This window comes from Balaenoptera borealis, assembly GCF_965194805.1.
Source record: "Balaenoptera borealis genome assembly, chromosome: 16".
NCBI lineage: Eukaryota > Metazoa > Chordata > Mammalia > Artiodactyla > Balaenopteridae > Balaenoptera > Balaenoptera borealis.
In genome coordinates this window covers 80,162,200-80,181,603 of record NC_138872.1, presented here as the reverse complement: position 1 = coordinate 80,181,603, position 19,404 = coordinate 80,162,200, and the positions used below count along the sequence as shown (strand labels likewise).

At 56.4% G+C, this 19,404-nt stretch overlaps 1 protein-coding gene and 1 long non-coding RNA gene across 5 annotated transcripts in view; one reads left to right on the top strand and one right to left on the bottom strand.

Moving 5' to 3' along the window:
- The window catches only part of LOC309613445, a 42,937-nt gene extending 27,752 nt beyond the window's left edge, over positions 1 to 15,185 (top strand). For 2 of the 4 annotated variants that reach the window (XR_014235727.1, XR_014235728.1), the window contains exon 6: positions 11,732 to 15,185. This is a non-coding gene — a long non-coding RNA (uncharacterized lncRNA). The remainder of the gene's footprint in view (positions 1 to 11,731) is intronic. The other 2 variants (XR_014235725.1, XR_014235726.1) reach the window with 2 other exon arrangements.
- SRRM3 (serine/arginine repetitive matrix 3) overlaps positions 1 to 19,404 on the bottom strand; it is a 54,958-nt gene that overhangs the window by 9,595 nt on the left and 25,959 nt on the right. The window contains 9 exon segments of the mRNA XM_082360242.1: positions 4,392 to 4,569; positions 4,918 to 5,022; positions 5,595 to 5,645; positions 7,507 to 7,542; positions 7,670 to 7,732; positions 8,188 to 8,217; positions 8,705 to 8,785; positions 8,886 to 9,014; positions 17,004 to 17,105. Of these exon segments, the coding sequence (XP_082216368.1) occupies positions 4,392 to 4,569; positions 4,918 to 5,022; positions 5,595 to 5,645; positions 7,507 to 7,542; positions 7,670 to 7,732; positions 8,188 to 8,217; positions 8,705 to 8,785; positions 8,886 to 9,014; positions 17,004 to 17,105 (775 nt within the window).

Genomic DNA, 19,404 nt, shown 5'->3' with positions numbered 1-19,404 from the left:
CCTTCTCAGTGGTCAGGGACGGGAATGCAATAATAAAAAAGAAAAGAAGGTCTCCGCATTGGGAATGCAGAATCGGGGGAAGACAGTGTCTCTAAGCTGCGCTCCCCCTCTGAGTCAGCACAGGGCAGCCATGCGGCTTTCGGCCTAGTCCCCGGGATGGGAGGGGGCTCCTGCCCAGCCATTTCTGTTTGCTTCTTTTTTTTTTTTTTAAACCCACAGGCTCCAAGAGCCAACCTTTCCTTAACCTTCAAACAACAGAAAACCTCCAGAGGGCATGCAGGAAGCAGCTGATGGAAACAGAACCACAGCATGGGTGAAGGAGGGGCTGGCAGCAGGGGGAGAGAGGCCCAAGTCAGGGGAGAGAGATGGCCAGGAAGAGAGAGAGAGACACGGGGAGAGAGACAGACAGACGACAGAGAAACAAACAGAGGCAGAAGGAAACAAAGAGAGAGGCAGGAAGACAGAGGGGAAGGTGGACCCAGACAGAAGAGAGAAAAGCTGTTTAAACAAGGGCAATCAGAGTGGACAGATGGGGTGAAAGGGAATCATGCATTTAAAAGGGAAGGCAACCACAGATTGAATTTGGAGGATTGGCTCAGCCTCAAGTCAACTCCCCTTTCCCCCTGGCTTCAGCATCATTTTAGCAAAATTTATCCCTCCTGTCTTCTGGCTTCATCCTGGAAGAAATGCCAAGATGTCCCTTCCTGTCCTGACTGCCCCACCGCAGCCGTGGTCACTGCTCTTTCCTGGGGGTCGAGAGGGGGGAGGCTGGGATGAGGCAGGTCAGGGAGAGTCACGGGCACCTCTTCTTGGGGTCATTCTAGGCTCCCCATTAAGTGATGAGATTTGAGCCCAAGGCAGCTGCCAGAGAGAGCCCGGGGGCCTTGCTCGGGAACCTCGTCTGCCATCCTCACCAAACAACGAGGCTTCCTTCAACACTTCGGATGCTAGGGGCAGCTGCAGCCAAGCAGGTGCAAACCCTGCACAGCCTTTCTGGCCTATGTGCTGGGAGGGCAAAGCTAGCACCAGTCTGTGTTCTTGGGGGTGGGGGGAGGCAGGTGAGACAGGATGGAAGGGCTTGTTCCGTGAGGTCATCTTACTCTTCCGTCCCACGTTGTGTGACTTTGAGCCACTCCCTTTCCTCTCTGTGCCTCACTATTTATTTCCCTACATGTGTGTGAACTGTGAGGGCGCAGGGCTCCCTGGGTCTCTGAGGCAGCAATTGTGTAGAATCGGGAGAGTTGGGAGCATGCCATTGACATCTGGCGGGGTCATCAGGGGGAACCTAGGAGCTGAGACAACCAGCAGCCACCTCCCACGTCCTCCTCCCCTTGCTCAGGGCTCCTGGAGTGTGTTTTCTATTGACAACCCTCCCACATCTTGGGATCTACCTCTAAAAAGCTGTGTGACCTTGAGCTTGTCACTTGACCTCTCTGAGCCACAGACAGCAGTAAGCAGCAGAACCCAGAAATCCCTCTGGGGCTCGGCCCTGGCCTGGGATGGGACATCTAATTGATGTGTTGGGAGCTAGCACCCCACTGGCCTCAGTCTCAAGCCCAGGATGGACTTTTTCTCTTGCCCGGGAGTATCTGGCTTTGAAGCCCTCACCTGAGTTAAACTCTAATCAGGTGCCTTCAGCTCCCTCCTTTGGGGCCTCCCAAGGATCCGAGGCCTGGCAGGAAGGGGCTGAGCAGCCATCTTATTCTAGATGGAACTGAGGAAGTTCAGGGCTCTGGGAAGCAACCTGGGTGACCTGGGAAAAGTCTCTCCCCTTCCCTGGGTCTCCCAGCTTCTCTCCAAGGTTCCTCATAGACTGAGACACAGAATCACCATCTGCACCACTTTTGTTAATTTAAAAGCTGAAGCAGTCCCAGCTCATGCCCCGGTGTTGAGGAGAGGGCTGGCTGCTGCTGAAGATTTGGCAGGAGCTATTGGTGTGGGAGTCGTGTTTTTAAAGTTATCTTCCCTTTTAAATTCTGATTACAAAGGAAAAAAAATATAGAGAGACATGTATATGACTAATGTTCACTTGAGATTCAAAAACCATCTCTGCATTAGGAGGAGAAGTTCCCACAGTAACACGCACAAAAGCAAAATTCTAGAACAACATAGAAGATAGAAAAAACAAAAAACAGAGAGATACTTTGCATTTCTGTACGTTACAAAAGGGAATAAAAAAAGAAAAGAAAGGGAAAAAAAGGGAATACAAACAGAAACAAAATAACAGGAAAAGTTACATAAACTTCCCCACCCTCTTCCCTTCCGGCTAAACAAGAAATGGAATCACAATATTACCACGTTTCAAATGGGAGGCTAAAAAAAACAAACAAAAACATAGACGGGGTTAAAAAACGGTGAGCTTTTTCTTTTCCCGTTTGTTTCTCTCTCTCTTTTTCTTTTTTTAATGGTAGCGTCCAAGAATACCACCCCACCCTCCAGTACTTTTTCCCAAAGACATTTTTGGTTAATGGCCAAGTCTGTGACCCCAGCCCCTATCTCACCTCCCTGGAATGAGAACTAGTCTCATTTTGCTCCTCAGAAGGGATCTGCAGGCCAAGAGGGGATCAGGTGCGGGTGAGAGGCCTGGGATGTTCTGAAGTCCCAGACCTCTAAGGGCCCAAAGGGTAGGGAGAGGATTTGGGGAGCATGCTTTGTGAGAAGAGTAACAAAGTGCTGTCTTCTAGAAAACTCCCAGGGCGATGCCCAATTTGGTCCCATTTTTTGGGAGGGAGACAAGATGGCTGCCGAGGCTTCCTCCCCGAGGCCGGAAGCTAGGCCGCCTTCCCTGGCTGCTCTCTCCTGCGGTTTAGTTAGTCGCTATGCCATTTTGTCTGCGCAGGCCCTGGGCAGAGGCGGGGTTTCGGGGGGAGGGCCCTGACGGAGAGAACCTGCATTTCTGTGCCTCTCAGAGGATGTGGAGTTCCCACGAGAAGGTGTTTGGGGCATTGTGCTCTTCCCGCTCTGTGCCCATGGGGTTGGGGTTGGGGACGATGTCTTCTAGGTTTGCCCAGATTGGGCATCATCTCTGTGGCCTGTGGCACCAGTCCCTGTCCGGGCCGCCCTCAGCTACCTCTGTGAGCCCTCTCCCACTCCCAAGACAGGGCCAGGGGTATGGGAGGGATCCTCCCCATGTGGCCCAACGAGGTCCCTTGGAGCTCAGGTGCCTGGCGCGCTGTCCAGGTGGGGCAGTCTCAAGACAGGTAATGTCGTTAAACAAAAATTGATCTTGAGACTCAGAGCTTTTTGTCAGCTGCCCTTGACTTTCCTCCCTGAGGCCTTGAGAGTTAGGGTGTTTGAGAAAAGAAAGGGAGTGAAAGGAAACAGCCAGAAATCAAAATGAAACTGACCAACACGTACATGTTTGCTGCTGAGACCTGAGGTCTGGGGAGGGGCAGACTCCCCCCTTTCTGCTGAGGCTCCTGGGGCAGCCTGGAGGTCTGGGGGGGACCTGCAGGCCTGCTCACCCCCATTCCCCTGTGCCCATCCAGTGCCCCTGCCAGCACTGCAGTCCCCTCTCCCTGAGGGGACTCTACCCTGGACTCTAAGACTGACAGACAAAAGGGGATGTGGGCCACCCCCGCCTCCCACCCTGGCCCAGCTCATCTACCTGGGAAAGGCTCTGCCAGCTCCTACCTTCACCACACCTGCCTGTGGCTCTCCAGGAGTTTGTTCGCCTCCTGGGGCGGGGGTGGGGTGGGGACAGTATCCCTGAGGCAGCAGTGACTGCGCTGGGAGATGCCTTAGGAAGGATGGGCCATGGGAAGTGGAGCCCACGGGTTTGAGACACCTGTCCAAGTGTGGGCAGTGCCCGGGAAAGGACAGATTTTCCTTGGAGCAGGGACTTTAGAAATGCAGCTCTGTGGCAGCAAGGGGACTGAGATGGGGGAGGGATCTGGGAGGGGGAGAGGGGCTATGAGGGGCTTGAGGGAGGGCGGGCTTTCCAGGGAGGTAAAGGACTTTGTGGGGAGAGGGAGGCTCAGGGCCCAAGTGATGCCCCGGGGAGGTCCTGACTCTTGAATCCTGTTCCCGATTGCGACCCCTACCAATGTCCATGCTCTCTCCCACCCCAATATGCCTGGGGGAAGGGAGGCGGGAGGCCTTGTTTCCTTTCCAGCTCTTTACCCAACTGGCTGAGCGCCCCTGTGGTCAACCTTCTCTGGCCTTCAGTTTGCCAAGGTCAAGGGTGCAGGCCCCCCTCACCCTGACACCAGCATTCCTGGCCGCTCGGGTGCGGGGAGGGCGCCTGGGATGGGGGAGCGGCCGGCCCCGCCCCCGTGACGCACTCACTGGCCCCTGCCCCGCGGCGACCCGGCCCGACCCAGCTCCGCCCCGACCCAGCTCGGCGCAGCACGCGCGGCGCGGGAACCCTCTGCAAAGCCAAGCGTACGTACATCGAGCGAGCTGTGCGCCGAGCCGGGGCGGCCCCCGTGAGCTCCGCTGCGCTGCCTGCTGCCGCCGTTCTGCTGGGGTGACCCCCATCCGCTGCCGCCGGACGGGGAAGGAGACCGGCTCCCGCTGGACCGCTGGCTGCCCGTCTTCCGCCCGTCGTCTCGGTGCTTGGGACTCAGCCTACATGGGGGGAGCCGGCTTGGGACGCCCCGTGTGCAAGCGGCCGGTGCCAGGCTCGAAAGGCAGCCCTACCTCCACCCCCGTCCCCTCACTGCGCCGGGAAACCCTGGCATGGAGAGAGCAAGGCCCCAGCCCGCACACTGCCTCGGTTTCCATTCAGGGCCTGGGGCGCCCTTGGGCGCGGGCAGCAGCTCAGCCCTGGTAAATTTCTACCCGCTGCTGGGCTGCTGTCTGTCAGCCCCGCTCCCCAGCCCTGGGGATGGGGGAGTGTTTAAACTGCAGGTCCCCTCCCTCCAGCGGAAAGGGAGCTCAGCCCCACCTGAGCGCTCCCAGTGGCCCGCGGCCTACCTGCTGGGTGATCTGGAATCACTGTAATGGGAGGACAGTGAGGGACTGTGGGGGCTGCCGCTGCTGTGGCGATGGGACCTCCGGCCTGGGGACTCTGCATGTGGCCTGGGAAAGAAATCAGGCTGTACTCGAGTTCTGCCCCACCTCCCCAGGGGGGAACCCTGTGAAGGCCTGATGGAGGCCTCTGCTGACCTCCCTGCCCCCCGCTGCTGCCCCCATAGTCTCCCCCCCAGCCCCTCACAATAGTCTCTTACAAAAATAGCCTCATACAAAAATAACACAAACCCTGCGAGCTAGTCCATGTGGTCATTTGTCAGAATTAGGGAAAAGGCATCCTTTTCTGTAGACAGTTCCGGCCCCCCAAGACCTCACTCGCCCCTCAGTTGGTGTTCTTGTGACTGGGATGGGGGGGGATGCGGGGGAGTCACAAGGACTGAACTTGAAAGGACCCTGGCCTGGGAGGCCACAGGTCTGGGTTCCACTTCCAGCTCTGCCACTGACTCATGGGGGCTCTTGGCTTCCTCTCTGGGTCTGAATTTTTCCTTCTGGGCAGCGGGGACAACATGAGCTATCTTCAAGGGCCTGATTCTGTGATTGTAGAAGACCAGGTTTTCTGTGCGGTGTGGGGGAGGGACGGGAGCGGGCTGAGGGGCTGGAGAGGGGTGGAGGGTACTCACCTCTTCCTTTCTTTGTTCTTTTCTTTTCTTTTGCTCTTGGGGCTTCGAGATCTACAGAAAGCAGAGGCTACCGTGACAGCACAGCCTGAGCCCTGAGCTGGCCGGGGGAGGGCGGGGCCTTCGAGCTCTGGAGCTGGCTGTGTCCAGGTGTGGATCTGAGATGTGTTCCCCTCTCTCGTACCGAGACTCCCTGGCTGGCGTGGGCTTGCCCACCCCACCCCACTGCTTTTGTCCCTTTTACTGTGCCAGGCCTTATTGCCTCCTTCTCCTGTAAGTCCTGGCCTGGATCACCTCCTGCCTGGGCCCCAACTGCTGTTCCCTCTGGCAGTGCCATAGGAGATGTGGCTATGGCCCCAGAAGGAGGGGTGACCTGCCCTTTCCTTCTGGCATTGGTCTTGGGATAGGCCCCTCTGATGAGTTGCCGTGGTGGGGGTGGCCCCTCCACACCTCATTTGCGTCCCCCGTGCCCCAGGTTCCCTCAGATGGGGCTCTCTAGGGTAGGGTCCAGGCCTCCTGCCTCTCTGTCCCCTCAGATTGTGGCCCAGCCTCGGGCCAGCTCACCAGGGGTTTAGGAAAGAAATGCTTTCCCTTGGACAGGATGATCTTCCTGCTTTGGGGTTACTCAAACCCCATCTCATCTCATCCAGCTCTCTGGGGCGAGCCCCACAGCCCAGCTCCTTCTGCCTTTGACAGATGGACTGAGAAGTTTCTGATCAGGCTTCTCAGGTCTCGCCCTGTAGGTCTCTCAGCCTCACCCCCCCGATGCCACCAGATTCCTGCTCAGTCCCTCTAGTCCTGAACAGATGTCTCCTTCTGACCAAACAATGAGGTGATGCTAAGAAACGCCAGAATGTGTTTCACACAAGAGCAGAGCTGGGTGGGGGGCAGGCCCAGGAGTCCAGAGGTGTGGGTTCTAGAACTCGTGCTGCCTGCTTCGGGCCTCAGTCTCCCCCTCTGGAGCTGGTCTGGCCCTAGCTCACCTCTAGGTCTTTCCCAGGACCGATGGGAGCGGGACAGAGGATCTGTGCAAGCGGTTGGTGACCACTGGGGGGCGGTAGGGGCCCACACTGACCCTGAAGGACCGGAGCGGGGGCACAATGGGGAGAGACGGGAAATTGGAGGGACAGGAGGAGGTGTTTGTTTAGGCTCCTCCCCCACCTTGCAAGTGGCCGTGGGCAAATTCTCACTGCGGGAATGGGATCGGGGACTCTGCCCCTCCCCAGGGCTGCTGGGAGGGGTTCTGGCTCCAGCGCCAACAGTGGGGATGTGACTGCCCCACATCGTCCTTTCCTCCATGCCAAGTTTTCCACTCCTTTCCACACCCCTACCTCTGCCCGGTTCCGGCCTTACACCTCCTCTCCCCTCTGCAATCCATCCTGAGCAAGCCACTGTCCTGCTCGGAGCCCCCTGCTGGCTCCCAGCCCCACCTGAGTGGAGGCTTCATAGCCTGGCAGCCAGGCTTGTTGGGGGCTGATACCTGCCCCGAAACTCCACCTGTAGGCATAGCCCGCTCACTCCGTCTCCTATCCACTGAGCCTTCCTAGCTCAACGTCCTTCTGCCTGTCATGCCCTTTCCCTGCAAGCTTGGGGTCCTGATGCTTCTGCCTTCCCGACTGGCACCTCCACGGCTGCACCCCTTGCACACTGGACCAGTATACTGTGTTGTCTGGAAATTCTTGGGGCCCCCAAGGCAAGGCTGACTCATGGGGCAGGCAAGGGTTGCAGTTGGCCTTCCTCCGCCCCCCACCCTCCAGTCCCCTGTCTGGCTCTGGGGAGGAGTCCCTGGAGTGGGAAGATAGAGCAGGACGGGACCCTGGCAACACCCCTCCCATCATGGCTTCCTTGGTCCCTGCAGGGGGGCACTGGCCTCTGTCCACATCCTCCTGTCCCGCCTCCAAAGGGCGCCACTCACCTGTGCCGTCTCTTCCTCCGGGACCCAGAATCGGACCTGTAGGGCCATAAAAGTGTTCTCTTGAGCATGCCTGGGGTGGCCTGAGGACAGGCTCTGCACAGCCTTGGTCATGGCAGGGGTGGGGCGGCGGAAGTGAGAGGAGACCCCTGGGGAGGGAGGGTACCTGTCTCGGCGGTGTTTCTTCACATTCTTCTTCCTCTTGCGCAGGGGTGAGGAGCTCCCACAGCTGCGGACACAGTGGAGGTGGGGGTCTAGTGAACTGGGGCCCTGGGATGAGGGGCGGTGGAAATGGCTGGGGAACCCCGGGTGCCTGGGGCCTCAAAGCTGGAAAGGGGATTCCAGGGCTTGAAGCCAACTGCCATTGTACAGAATGAACCGAGGCCCTGAGGGTCCACAAGGTCCCTAAGGGTAGTTGATGGAGCTGCCTGTGTTGTCCCCTCGTCACCTTTCCAGCCTTCTGGGCATTGTGAGCGAGGACTGTTTCAAACCCAAAGGTTAGAGGCTCCAATGATGGAATTTCTGGCCTCTGTGGGGAAAAGCTGGCATGTTGGCTGTGTCCAGGGTCCAGGCCCTGAGGTGGCAGGTCTCCAGCCTCTGGGGGATGGCCTTGGACTCTCTCCCACCCACAGACATCCTCTCCAGGCCCAACCCGTCCATCCCTGACCCGCCTTCATTACTGACCTGCACTCGGAGTCTAGTCTCCTCTTTTTGCTGAGGGCCGGGGGAGAAAGAAGGGGAGACAGACAATTGGGCGGTGTTAGCTGGGGCCCCAGACATTGGCCAGGGCCTCACTTAGCACAGGGGAGAAGGCACATAGAGACGGGGAGCCGCAGATGACACCAGCCAAACCCCTCCTCCCCTGGCCACTCAAGCTGGTGGTGGAGGCAGGAGCCCTGGGGAGGGCGCTGGGGGATGAAGAGCAGGTGGACCGAGGCGGGGGGCTAGGTCAGTGTGTCCAGTTCTGGGGCAGGTGAGTGCCAGTGGTGGGGGTGAGTACTCAGTGGGGGGAGGGGCCTGGTGAAGGGGACGGGTTCTTGGGGGGGCAGCGCAGTGAAGGGGAGGGATTCAGTAAGGGCAGAGGGATTCAGCGAGGGGCGGGGCCCACAGTGAGGCGTTGGTGCCTTGCCAGCCGAGGGATGGGCACCTGGGGGCCCCACCGTTCTCCTCCCGTCCCCCGCTGGCCGGTGGCAGCTCTCACCGGCTTCTCCGGTGGCCGCCTTTCTTTTTCTTCTTCTTCTTGGGAGGGGGCGACGCCGAGCTGCTGGACCAGTGCTTGGTCCTGGGTGAGAAGGGGCGGGGGGTGGGGGTGGGGCAGAGGTGAGGGGGGAGGGGTGGCCCCATCTGCCCCCCGCCTCCCCCCCGCCGCGGCGGGCGCTGACCTGTACCCCCGGTGCCCCCGGTAGCAGGCGGCCGGGCAGCCGCAGTCCACCGGGCCGTCGTCCTCGTCGAAGGGCGCGTACTCCAGGCCCGGCTCGGTGCCCTCGATCAGCCGCGGGGTCTCCGCCACGCTGCCGGCGACAGGGACGCTCAGCACCCGCCGCCGCGGCCCGGCCTTCCGGCGGCCCCTTTCTCCGCGCGGCGCACTGGGGCCTGGCCGGGCGGCAAGGTCGGAATGCGCCGGCACCCGGGTCTGGCGCCCCGACCTTTAGAGGGTAAGGCGGGGATCTGGGGAACCCGACCGGGAGCCTCCCTTACAGGGCCCCAGCCTCAACGATGCTATATTTTGTCCCCATCCTCAACGATGCCATATTTTGCAAAAGAGAAAGAAGAGTACGGAGCCCTGCCCCCTCACTTAGCCCTCCTCCTTCTAAGTTCTCACCCTCTGGGAGCCCCCTCCTCCTTAGTGAGGCCCCTCCCCTCGCCGAGGCCCCTCCCGACACTGATTCTTTGTCCCTCAGTCCCATTCAATGCGCCCCAGTCCCCCCCACTGAGCCCCCTCTTCCCTCGTTGAGCCCCTTTCACTGATCCCTGCAGCCTTAACCCCAGCGTCCTATTTCAGAGCCCCCGTCCCCTCCCCAGCTCCCCTTTTCCCTCACTGAGCCCCGCTTTCTCAGAGAGCCCCTTCCCCCTGTCTTAGCTGCCCCCTCTCTGATATCTGTCCGTCCTTAATCCCGCGGTCCCTGAGCCCCCTCCCCTGCCGGAGTGCCTCCCTCCGGCCCCTGCTGCATCTCTGAAATATTCATAGCCTCTCCTCGCCCTCCTCTCTGCAGCCTCCGGAGGCCTGGCGGCTCTTCTCCCGCTGCCAGGCTGTCATCAATCACTGCCCGGTGGCAGTCGGCACAGGCCTCTGCACTCTGCCCGCCCCCCATGCTCCCCATCCATCTTGCCGAGCTCTCCGCTTCGCTCAGCAGGGACCGCGTCATCTCATCTCCGCTACCGGCTGAGGAGCCCCCAGCCATCTTCTGCCACAGATGTTTGCTCCCTGCGGGCACTTGGAAGAGTGGAGATTCTTCCTAAAGGCCGCTGGGCTTAAGGCAAGAGCAGGAACTTTGAAGCTGCAGATGTGCCCTCATTATGTGCTGTCCCTGAGTCACTGTGTGACCCAGTGCCTGTCACGGTCCCTCTCTGAGCCTCTTCTCCAAGATGAGAATGCTAATTACGTCATAGCGTTGTTGGGACAGTTCACTGAGGTCCCAGATGCTGTGTAACTTTGTTTTTTATTGAACACGCCCGGACATAACCCTCCAAAGGCCCAGCTCCAGGGTGATGCCCGCCCCCACCCACATCTTCCATTTTTCATTCCGTGCTGGCTCAGACCGTGCCCCTCCCAGATGGCGGCTCAGCCCTGGTTTCACCGGGCTCATCTTTTTCCTGTCCAGAGCGAGGGAGGCCAGGGCTTGGATGGCAGAGCGTTAAGAACGTGACATAAGCTTTGGATTCACACAGACAGGTCTGAATTCAGGCATGACCACGCTCACTGCGCCTCCAGCTCCTTATCTATACAACGAGGAAAAGAATATCCCAGCTTTGAGGAGAGGATTAAGTAAGATTCTATGAAGCTCCTGACATGAGGCCTGGCCCGCGACTGTTGTCCTGCACACACGGTCACCATTGCTAGATGGAGGGACCTCTGTCAGACACTCACACACCAACACCTGCTCTTCCAGGGAGAAAAGCGGTTTTGACACATGAAAGAGAAACAGAGCAAGGAAGGTAGATCACAGCCACAAGGTGAAAGAATTTTCAGGGACACATCTCCAGCAGAGCACCCACTAAGCAGCTCTTTGAAGACTGATTTTTGGATTTGAATAAAAAAGAATGTAACCCATATCTGACAGGGTTAGCTAGCCTTGAGGCTCATGTCAAGAATGTCATTTGGATCCCGAACACTATCCTGGCCCTGGCAGCCTAGAAGTCACACAGGTGTGATGGGAGGTGTTTCTGGGGTGATGGAGGCTCACGTCATTCCCCTGCCCCTGCAGAGCCAAACACCCACACATCCCTTCATTCAAACTTCTCTGCTCTTCCCCGTGCTCCTCTTCCCGAAGCCAGTGGCCTCCTACTTCCTGTCCCTGAAATCTCCAACTCCTGGGCCTGTCCCAGGGCCCATTGCCCACCCCCCCCACAGCCCTCAGCCACACAAACGCCTGACACATAAAACGCAGTCTTTAGCAAAACTGAAGGGCACCACAAACATCGTGTGGGTGAGCCAGTGGGAGGAGGGAGCTTCCGTTTATCCTAACACAAAAATGATGAAGGTTATTTACAAAATAAAACAGCTCAGTTTGGGCCCTGCCTTCTGCAGGAATCCTTCCTTGCCTCCTAATATCCGAGGTGGGTTAGCCACTGAATACAGGCCCTCACTGGGCCCTCCTCATTGTGCTGGCTGCACCCCTAGAGACATCTTTCCTTTCTACCTCTGTCCCAGGGACAGCGCTCCCTCCCCTCTGCCCCATCCTCCCTCCCTGGGACCTTATCATTTGACCTCTCTCACTTTCCAGTCCTTTCTGGGAGGTTGATCTTGTCTGCTGGGAGCACTGGAAGACAGGGGTGGGGAGATCCAGGCTCAGGGAGATGCACAAGGTTTCAGAACCTTCTGGTAAGACTTTGCCTGGCAGTTCCAGGGGTATAAATGGGCCTATGCTGAGGCCTCTCTTGCTGGTTTTATGCAGCTGGTACCGTTATGTCCACTTTGCAGGCTCTCCCAGGGCTAGAACACTGGGTTCTCCTGTCCTGACCTTCCTGGCTGATAATAACACTAATAAGAATGTTCTCTAATGTTTAGATGGCTCTCCACAGTTCAAATCCCACTCAGAACCAGTTCCTGATTTAGAGAAATTTGCACGCCCCCACTTCACAGATGAGAAAACTGAGGCCCAGAAAGGGAAAGGAACATCTCCTATTTTGGGGGATCTTTGATTAAGAATGTAAGTTCACCTATGCAATTGGCTTTGAGAATTCATGTGCAAACAGGACGGCCCTCGACTCTGCTGGCTGGGCTTCCCTGCTGTGGATGTTAGCTCAGCCGTCCCCTCCCTGCTCTGTAGACACAGTTGTGGGTGTGTGCACTGAATTCTAGATTTGTTTAGCATTTCCTGCTCTTAAGTTCACGTTTGTTAGTTAGTTTACTCCTCACCATGACTGTGGAATAGGCAGGGGAGGCATTCCTCCCCTGTGACAGAACGAACTGAACCCCACAGAGCTGACCAAAGTAAGCCCAGCTGGAGTCCACTGCAGAGGGACCAAGGGCAAATCGAGGTTGAACCCAGCACCGCATGGAACACCTGTTGGACAGGCTTCCCAGGAGGGGCTCCGACCTGGGAAGAGACTGCCAGCCACACGCTCTTCCTCCTGACAGCAGTTTCGCTAATTAACTGGTTCTGTTTCCCATTTGCCAGGAGCCTAATGGCCAATTGACAGATGAATGAATCCAGACAGAAGAGGAGGAGGATTCCAGGCAAAGGGGCTGCCCTCTCCGTTCACTCACTCAGCCTGTGTGCCAGGCCTGCCTGGGGCCGGGGGGAGGGGGCAGGGGTGGCAGGAACAAGGGCCTCTCCTGCCTCATCAGGCCTGGGGCCTCTCCTGTAGCTCCTCACAGCACAGGGCAAAAATATGACAAGTGCATATGATACTAATCTAAGGCAGGTGCCGCGTGCTGTTCTGAACACTTTACATATATTTATCTCGTTCAGTCATTTAATACTCAACAAGCCTCTGATGTGGGTATCATCACTGATATCCTCATAGCAAAAATATGAGGCATGGAGAGGTCACACTATGTATAAAATTAGACACATGGAAAAAAAAAAACACTGGCATTTGCTCATTGTTTTAGGAAGTAGCATATGAATGTCGTTTTCCAGAAACCCTCTCTCCCAAACATTTTGTTATATTACATAACTATGAAAACAATTATTCTTTTTTTAAAGTATCCAGAGTAAACTTTAATGGTTCTGCGCTCTTACAAACCAAGATGCAGTATAATCTTATGTCCATATATGGGATGTGCATTATATAGTGATGAAAACAATTATTCTTAAAGGTTGTCTATTAAAGTGAAAAAAAGAACAAAGAACTGATAACAGACATAGAAGTAAAGAAAACATTGTATATATCCCAAAGAGGAGAAGATTTTACTTTTATCCCAGGAATAAAGTGGTTTTTAGAGGCAGCCTTGAATGATGGGGTATATTCGAACCCGTGCACAAGGGTGTTTCCGGCTGAGGGCCCAGGATGAGCAAAGGCGTGGAAGTGAGAACGCGCAGGACATGGCTGCGAGCTGCCAGCAGGTCAGGCTGGCTACTGCGTGATACTGGGAGTGGGAAGCCAGGCTGGGTCTAGAGTGTGGAGAGCCTTGAGTGTCAGGCCAGGGAATCCATATTGGATTGCCTGGAGGGTGGGGAACCACAGAAGTTTTCTGGGGCAAAATAGGACTCCCCACATGAATCAGTTTCCAGACAAAAGCATGTCCTCTCTCAGTGTCTCTGGGACCACACTCTCCATCACTTCTCTCCCAGATTAGAGTGCCAGCTGCCCCACTGTTTTCCTTGTAGTTTCACCCATCTGATCCATCTGCCAAAGGAGAAAGCCCCTGAACACCTGTCTGACCACATCATACCTCTCAAAAACCTTCCACTGGCTCCTACCATCTATGGGATCACACCCAGAACACCGCAGTATGATGTTCTGGTGTCCAGTGTGGAGAGTAGACTGGAGGGGACTACTCCATGATCTCAGACTTCCAGCCTCCAGAACAGTGAAAAATAAGTTTCTGTTGTAGATCAAGGCACCCAGTTTTCGGTGCTGTGTTATAGCAGCCCGAGGTGCCTAAGACAGTGGTGGTGATCATCCAGTGGTGATGCATGTCTGCTGTGTGCCAGCCACTACTCCTCACACTTACAGTCACTGTTTCAGTTAATTTCCTCTACAATCCTTTGAGGATGGTACTAATATCTGCATTTTTTAAGTAAAGAACTGAAGGCCCACAGAAATCAAGGACCTACCCAAGTCACACAGCTGGGGTGTGGTGGAGCTGGGATACAGAGCTCAGGGGGTTAATACTGAACTTAGAGGTTAAGACAGGTGGGGTGTCTGATGCCAGAGCACACTCTCTCCCTCCACTAGCCTGTACTCTGAACTAAGAACTGAAGACCTGGTCGGATGGCAGGTCCACAAGAAGGCATATGACCAATCTGTTGCTAGCCCTCTGTCACCTCTCTGCCTCTGGCCTTGGGTTCAGCACCACAAACAACTCTTCCCAGCCCGGGAGTAATCCAGGCCACCGTCACTGCTGCAGTCACTGTTTGCAACGCTATTTTCATACCATTGTGGCTGCCTGAGCTAGAAGAAGGCTTCTGGTCTCATCCCTTCCCTGTGTAAAGGAGGAAACTGAGGCTTTGGGGGAGATTGGGCAAACCACACTGTTTTAGGCACCAGGGATACAGCAGTAAACAAAACTGATAACGAACTTGTCCTCAATGTCTTCTAATATTCTAGTAGGATCCCAGGACCCTGCCAAGTCTATATTCTCCTCTGCTTCCAGAGCAGGAGTCCTCCTTGACTGTCAAGTCTTCCTGACACTGCCTCTTCCGAGGAACCCTTCCTGACCGACCACCCTAGCCTGTCTCTCTTCCCCCACCAAACACGCACAGAGCTTGAGACTAAGTTGTTCAAGTGGCCACCTTGTTGCTTCTTGTCCGTGGCTGCCAGTAATTCCTGGTTTCAGGTTGGAGGTTTGTGTTTCCACCCAGGGAGCAGGGGCACTCTTTCCCTCCCCCCACCCCCGCCCCCCTCATAGCACTAGCGCAGGGTTCGGCACACAGCACAGACCCTCAAGGACATTCCTTCTGATGATGGACACTGCAACCTCTCCATGACATCCTTCCCAATGTGTCCCAGTTCTTAATTGCATCATTCATTCATTCATTCCAGGAAAGAGAAGATCAGGACTTCTGGAAAAGACTTGGGAGTCATCCACTAAGAGGAGAGCGTTCCAGCTGGGGGATGGATGAGATTCCCCAGGAAGAAGAGGGAAGGCAGACCTGGGGAAGAGACCTGAGGACATGACAGATCCTTCGGGGGAGCCAACATCTGAGAAGTGGGCAGGAGTGAGGGAGGAGCAGAAGGCATCAGAGGGGTAGGAGGAAACTCACAAAGAACTGAATCTTGGAAGCCAGGGGGAAAAGCAGGTTTCCACTGGGGAAGTACAGTGGTGGCATGTGCCAGAGAGAGGCCAGGCCTGCAGAAGAGCCCGGACCGTGCTAAGTAGGGCTCAGGCAGCCACAGCCCAAGCAGGTCACCGGAGTCATGGGGGCAAGAAGCCAGAGCTCCATGGCTTAAGGAAGTGGAGACAACGTGTACCACATGCTCTGCAGAAATGTGGTGGAAAAAGGAGAGAAACATGTGGGCTGGAAGCTGGAGGAGACGGCAGAATTGAGGAAGGACACGGAGTAGATTAAGAAGGCGCCCAGGAGAGGGCAGGCAGGATGGCAGGTTTGGGCTGGAGGGGCGGTTATCGCTGGAAGGGCCCAGAGAAGGTGGCAAAGGTAGCTTCCGGACGAGGCCTCCCACCCTCACACTGGATGGAAGAGGAAAGCGTGGCTGATTTTCCAGAGGAGCCCTGGGGGGAACTGGGGGGACACAGGTCAGAAAGGCAGGACCTGGTGGGTTTGGAGATGGTGCGGGCAGCAGCGGGAGCATCTCGTTGTCAGGAGGTTTGAGAAGGGAAGGGAGGGAGGGATTCGCCCTGCTTGGTGGTGGTGGGAACCTTTGGGCATCAGTGAGGTGGGCACAGCAGTTGCTGAGGGGTGCTGTGGGTTTTGGGAAGCTGGAGAGAAGGAGGTGGTGGTGGTATGACTTCTTCCCACCTCCGGGGAGGAGAGAGCAGGCCCGCTGAGCCAGGCTCCCCCAGATCACCCATGAGCCCCCCACAAACCTGAGGCTGCCGTGACTCTGCTTCTTCTTTTTTTCTTTTTTCTTTTTGGCCGTGCTGTGCAGCACGTGGGACCTTAGTTCCCTGACCAGGGATGGAACCCGCGCCCCCTGCAGTGGAAGCGCGGAGTCCTAACCACCGGACCTCCAGGGAAGCCCCCCTGACTGCTTCTGCTCCTACTCCAGCCAGAGAGGTGAGGTTAAGCGGGGTTAGGAGGGGAACCCCCCCACCCCGGGAGCCCCCAGCAGTCTAGAATTTCTGCAGAAAGGGCTTCCTGCTGCCCATTGAGGTCCATCTACTCCTGCCATGCTGTTTGCCCTCAAGACAATGGCAACAGGAAAATCGCTCAGAAGGTGCTGCTGTCGTTTTACTTTTGTGCCAGTAAAGGTGCACAGGGACTTAGGGACCCAGCAAGAGGCCATCAGCCAGCCATGCCTGGACACTTGCAATCCCCGCCCTCCTACAGCAGCTGCGCCATTTCATATGGTTTTGAGTGGCTGACGGTTCTCCTGTAATCTGAGACAAATTCGGCCTCCCTATAACTTCCCTGTTTGATCCCAAGCCCACCCGGGGGGCCACAGCACCCCGGTGCTCCTCCTGTCCTGTGACAGCTGCAGAGATGTGACCGCCGCAGAGCCCGTGCTCTCTGTACCCGATAAGCCTTTGGCTACGCCAGCAATGGCACTTGGTGCCTTAGTCCTTATTCTCCAGAGTCTGTGCTTGCTCTGGAGGCCACTTCATAGGTGGTAGTAGTTGGGGCAGAGAGACTAGCCTCTCCGCCACTGACAACACTAGGGTGAGAACATTTCTCAAGTTCCTGATCCGCAGCCCAGGATTCCCTGAGCTGAGATCTGGGGTGCCTCCCCTACCGCTGGGCGATAGATAGAACCCAGGACACAGGGGGAGGGCCTCGGGGATGCCCAGGTGCCCAGCGGCTCCGGCTAGCGCCCCGGGCCAGGCCAGAGCTTCCAGTGGACAAGACCCATGCCCTCTCCTCCTCCTCCTCTTTCTCCCCCGCTCCAGCCCCGACCAACTTAGGGAGCCCTGGGAAAGGCCCCTCTGGCCCCCCGCTGCTGCCTGAGCCTGCACTCTCCCTGTGCCCTGCCCCCACCCAGGCAGCACTCACACGTGGCCCCCAGGCCGGTCCTCCCTGGTGAGCATTCCCTCCTTCTCCATCAGCATCTGCCGGAAAGTCCTGACCTTCTGCCGGGTCTCCTCCTCTGAGTACCTGTGGGGCACAGGGAAGATGAGAACTGCTGTCTTGGCTTTGGTTTTCTCCCGACCTGCCCGCCCCCCAGCCCATCCCCCCAGCCCTCAGTCATGTGGGCACTTTCCAGCTTGCAAGGACCTGTCCAAGGTCACACCACCACCAAGATTCTCAGTGCTCAAGGCCTACCCGTTTTGCACCAATTCAGCCAACCAATCAACTAAAACAAACTACCAGCCAAACAAACACATAAACTAAAGGAAGTGTTGTTCCCAGAAGTGGGGAGACCCACCAGGGGAGACAGGGCCCTTCCTCCTGGCCCTCCCCCACCCCAGGGCAGGCCTCCCTCCCACGTCCAGGCTGCAGTCACTCTCTGGAGACATTTTAGGGGACAAGTGAGACCCCTGGCCTTGACACATACATGGCCTTTTCTGCTTTCCTGGCCTCAAGGACCTGTGATCCTCACAATAGCCTGGGGAGATTCTCAGCACATCCCCGCCTCTGCAAGGTCTAGGCTGCCCGGTGGCTGGCCCAGGATCCCAGGGGTAGATCCATTGCTTCCCAGCTTGGGATGGGGGGTGGATGAAGTCTGGGCCTTGGATGGAGGCTCTCGACTTCTCTACTCCGCTCTCCTTCCCTCCCTGAGGCTAGGGACCAAAGCCCAGAATTATCTACCCCTCATCCTTGTTCCCACACCCTGGGCTTGGTTGTAACCTCTCTCACACCACCACTGTGACAGCTGCCCTGGTCTCTCAGCCCATGTCCATGCTGCTCCCGGGGTGGGGGGGCTCTGTGCTCACCCAGTCCCCGGCCCTGTGCCCAGCACACGCAGCTGTCCAGTGGATGCTGCTGATTGAGTCTTGGGGTCCCAGGCTCCCACCCTCTCCCCTTCCTGGGCTGCAGGTCGTTGTCCTGGACAGAAAATATGGTGACCAAATAGGAACCGGGGTCCCATCTTCTTTGTCATCTGATCATCCACCCTCTGTGCACACAGCAGGCCCAGCCCTCCCCACTCAGCCTGTCCATGAAAATGGTACATTGTTCCCTCTCAGGGACCCCATCTCTTTTCTCCTTCCTTCCTCTCCTTCAGCAAGCATTTGGGATTGACCCCGCCTTTTTGGAGAGCAATTTGGCAATTCTTTTCAAAAGGCTTAAAGAAAAATGAATACAGCTTTTGACTCATAAATTAACTTCCAGGTTTACTCTGCGGAGGTAACCGTGGCTAAGCACAAAGATGTGACTCACGGCATGTTTACAGCAGGATGGATTCCCACCCCCCCACCAGGTTAGGTGTCAGCGTTTGCGTTTCCATAGCAAACCGAGCTTCCCGGTTCTTGGCAGGTGGTTCGTGTGCTACTCATCATCCGTTGACTCCTCTGCAGCTTGCACTGGCCTGGGAGTTCCCTGAGGGCAGGGACCTTGTCTGTCTGAATTGCTGTTGTGTCCCCAGCACCTGGCACCTTGCCTGCCCCATGTGGCATCCAAAAATGTTTGATAAATGAGTAGATGGTGATGGAGAGGATTGAAGAGTTCGAAGGTGGAATTTTCATTTCGGGAAGATGGCTCTGGTGGCCATGTGGCTGGAGGAGAGGGAGGCTGGCCCTGGCCTACGGCAGGGGTTCAGGGGGCAGGTGCTGAGGTCAGAGCTAGAGAGTGGGCGTGAGGATGGAGGGGGAGACGTGGACGAAATACCATCTGGTAGGGAGAATGGCTGGGGCTCGGGAACCGATTGAATATGTCGGGGGTGGGGCGGTTAGGAGGGGAGCAATACCTACTTCTTAACCATGTGTTCCCTGACCCCCAGCTGGGGTGTCACCCTCTATAGGTTTGGCCACCTCTGTGGCCCACTATAGGGAGGATTTTTTTTTCACCATTTTAACCATTTTTTTCTTTTCTTATTTTTAATTGACGTGTTGTTGATTTACAATGTTGTGTTAGTTTCAGGTGTACAGAAAAGTGATTCAGTTATATGTACACATATATATATTCTTTTTCAGCTTCTTTTCCCTTATAGGTTATTACAAAATATTGAGTCGAGTTCCCTGTGCTATACAGCAGGTCCTTCTTGGTTATCTATTTTATATATAGTAGTGTGTATATGTTAATCCCAATCTCCTAATTTACCCCTCCCCATAGGGAGGATGGAGTCCGGCCTGGCAGGGGGAGGAACCCGTCTCTTCCAACCCCCCACCGTTTCCGCAGGAGTGTGTGTGTCTCAGGTCCTGCTGTGCTGACACCACTGACCCAGCTTCACCAGCCCTGGGCCTTGGCTTGTAAGTGTCCACCTTGGTCCCTGTTGAGCATTCAGCCGGAGGTCCCT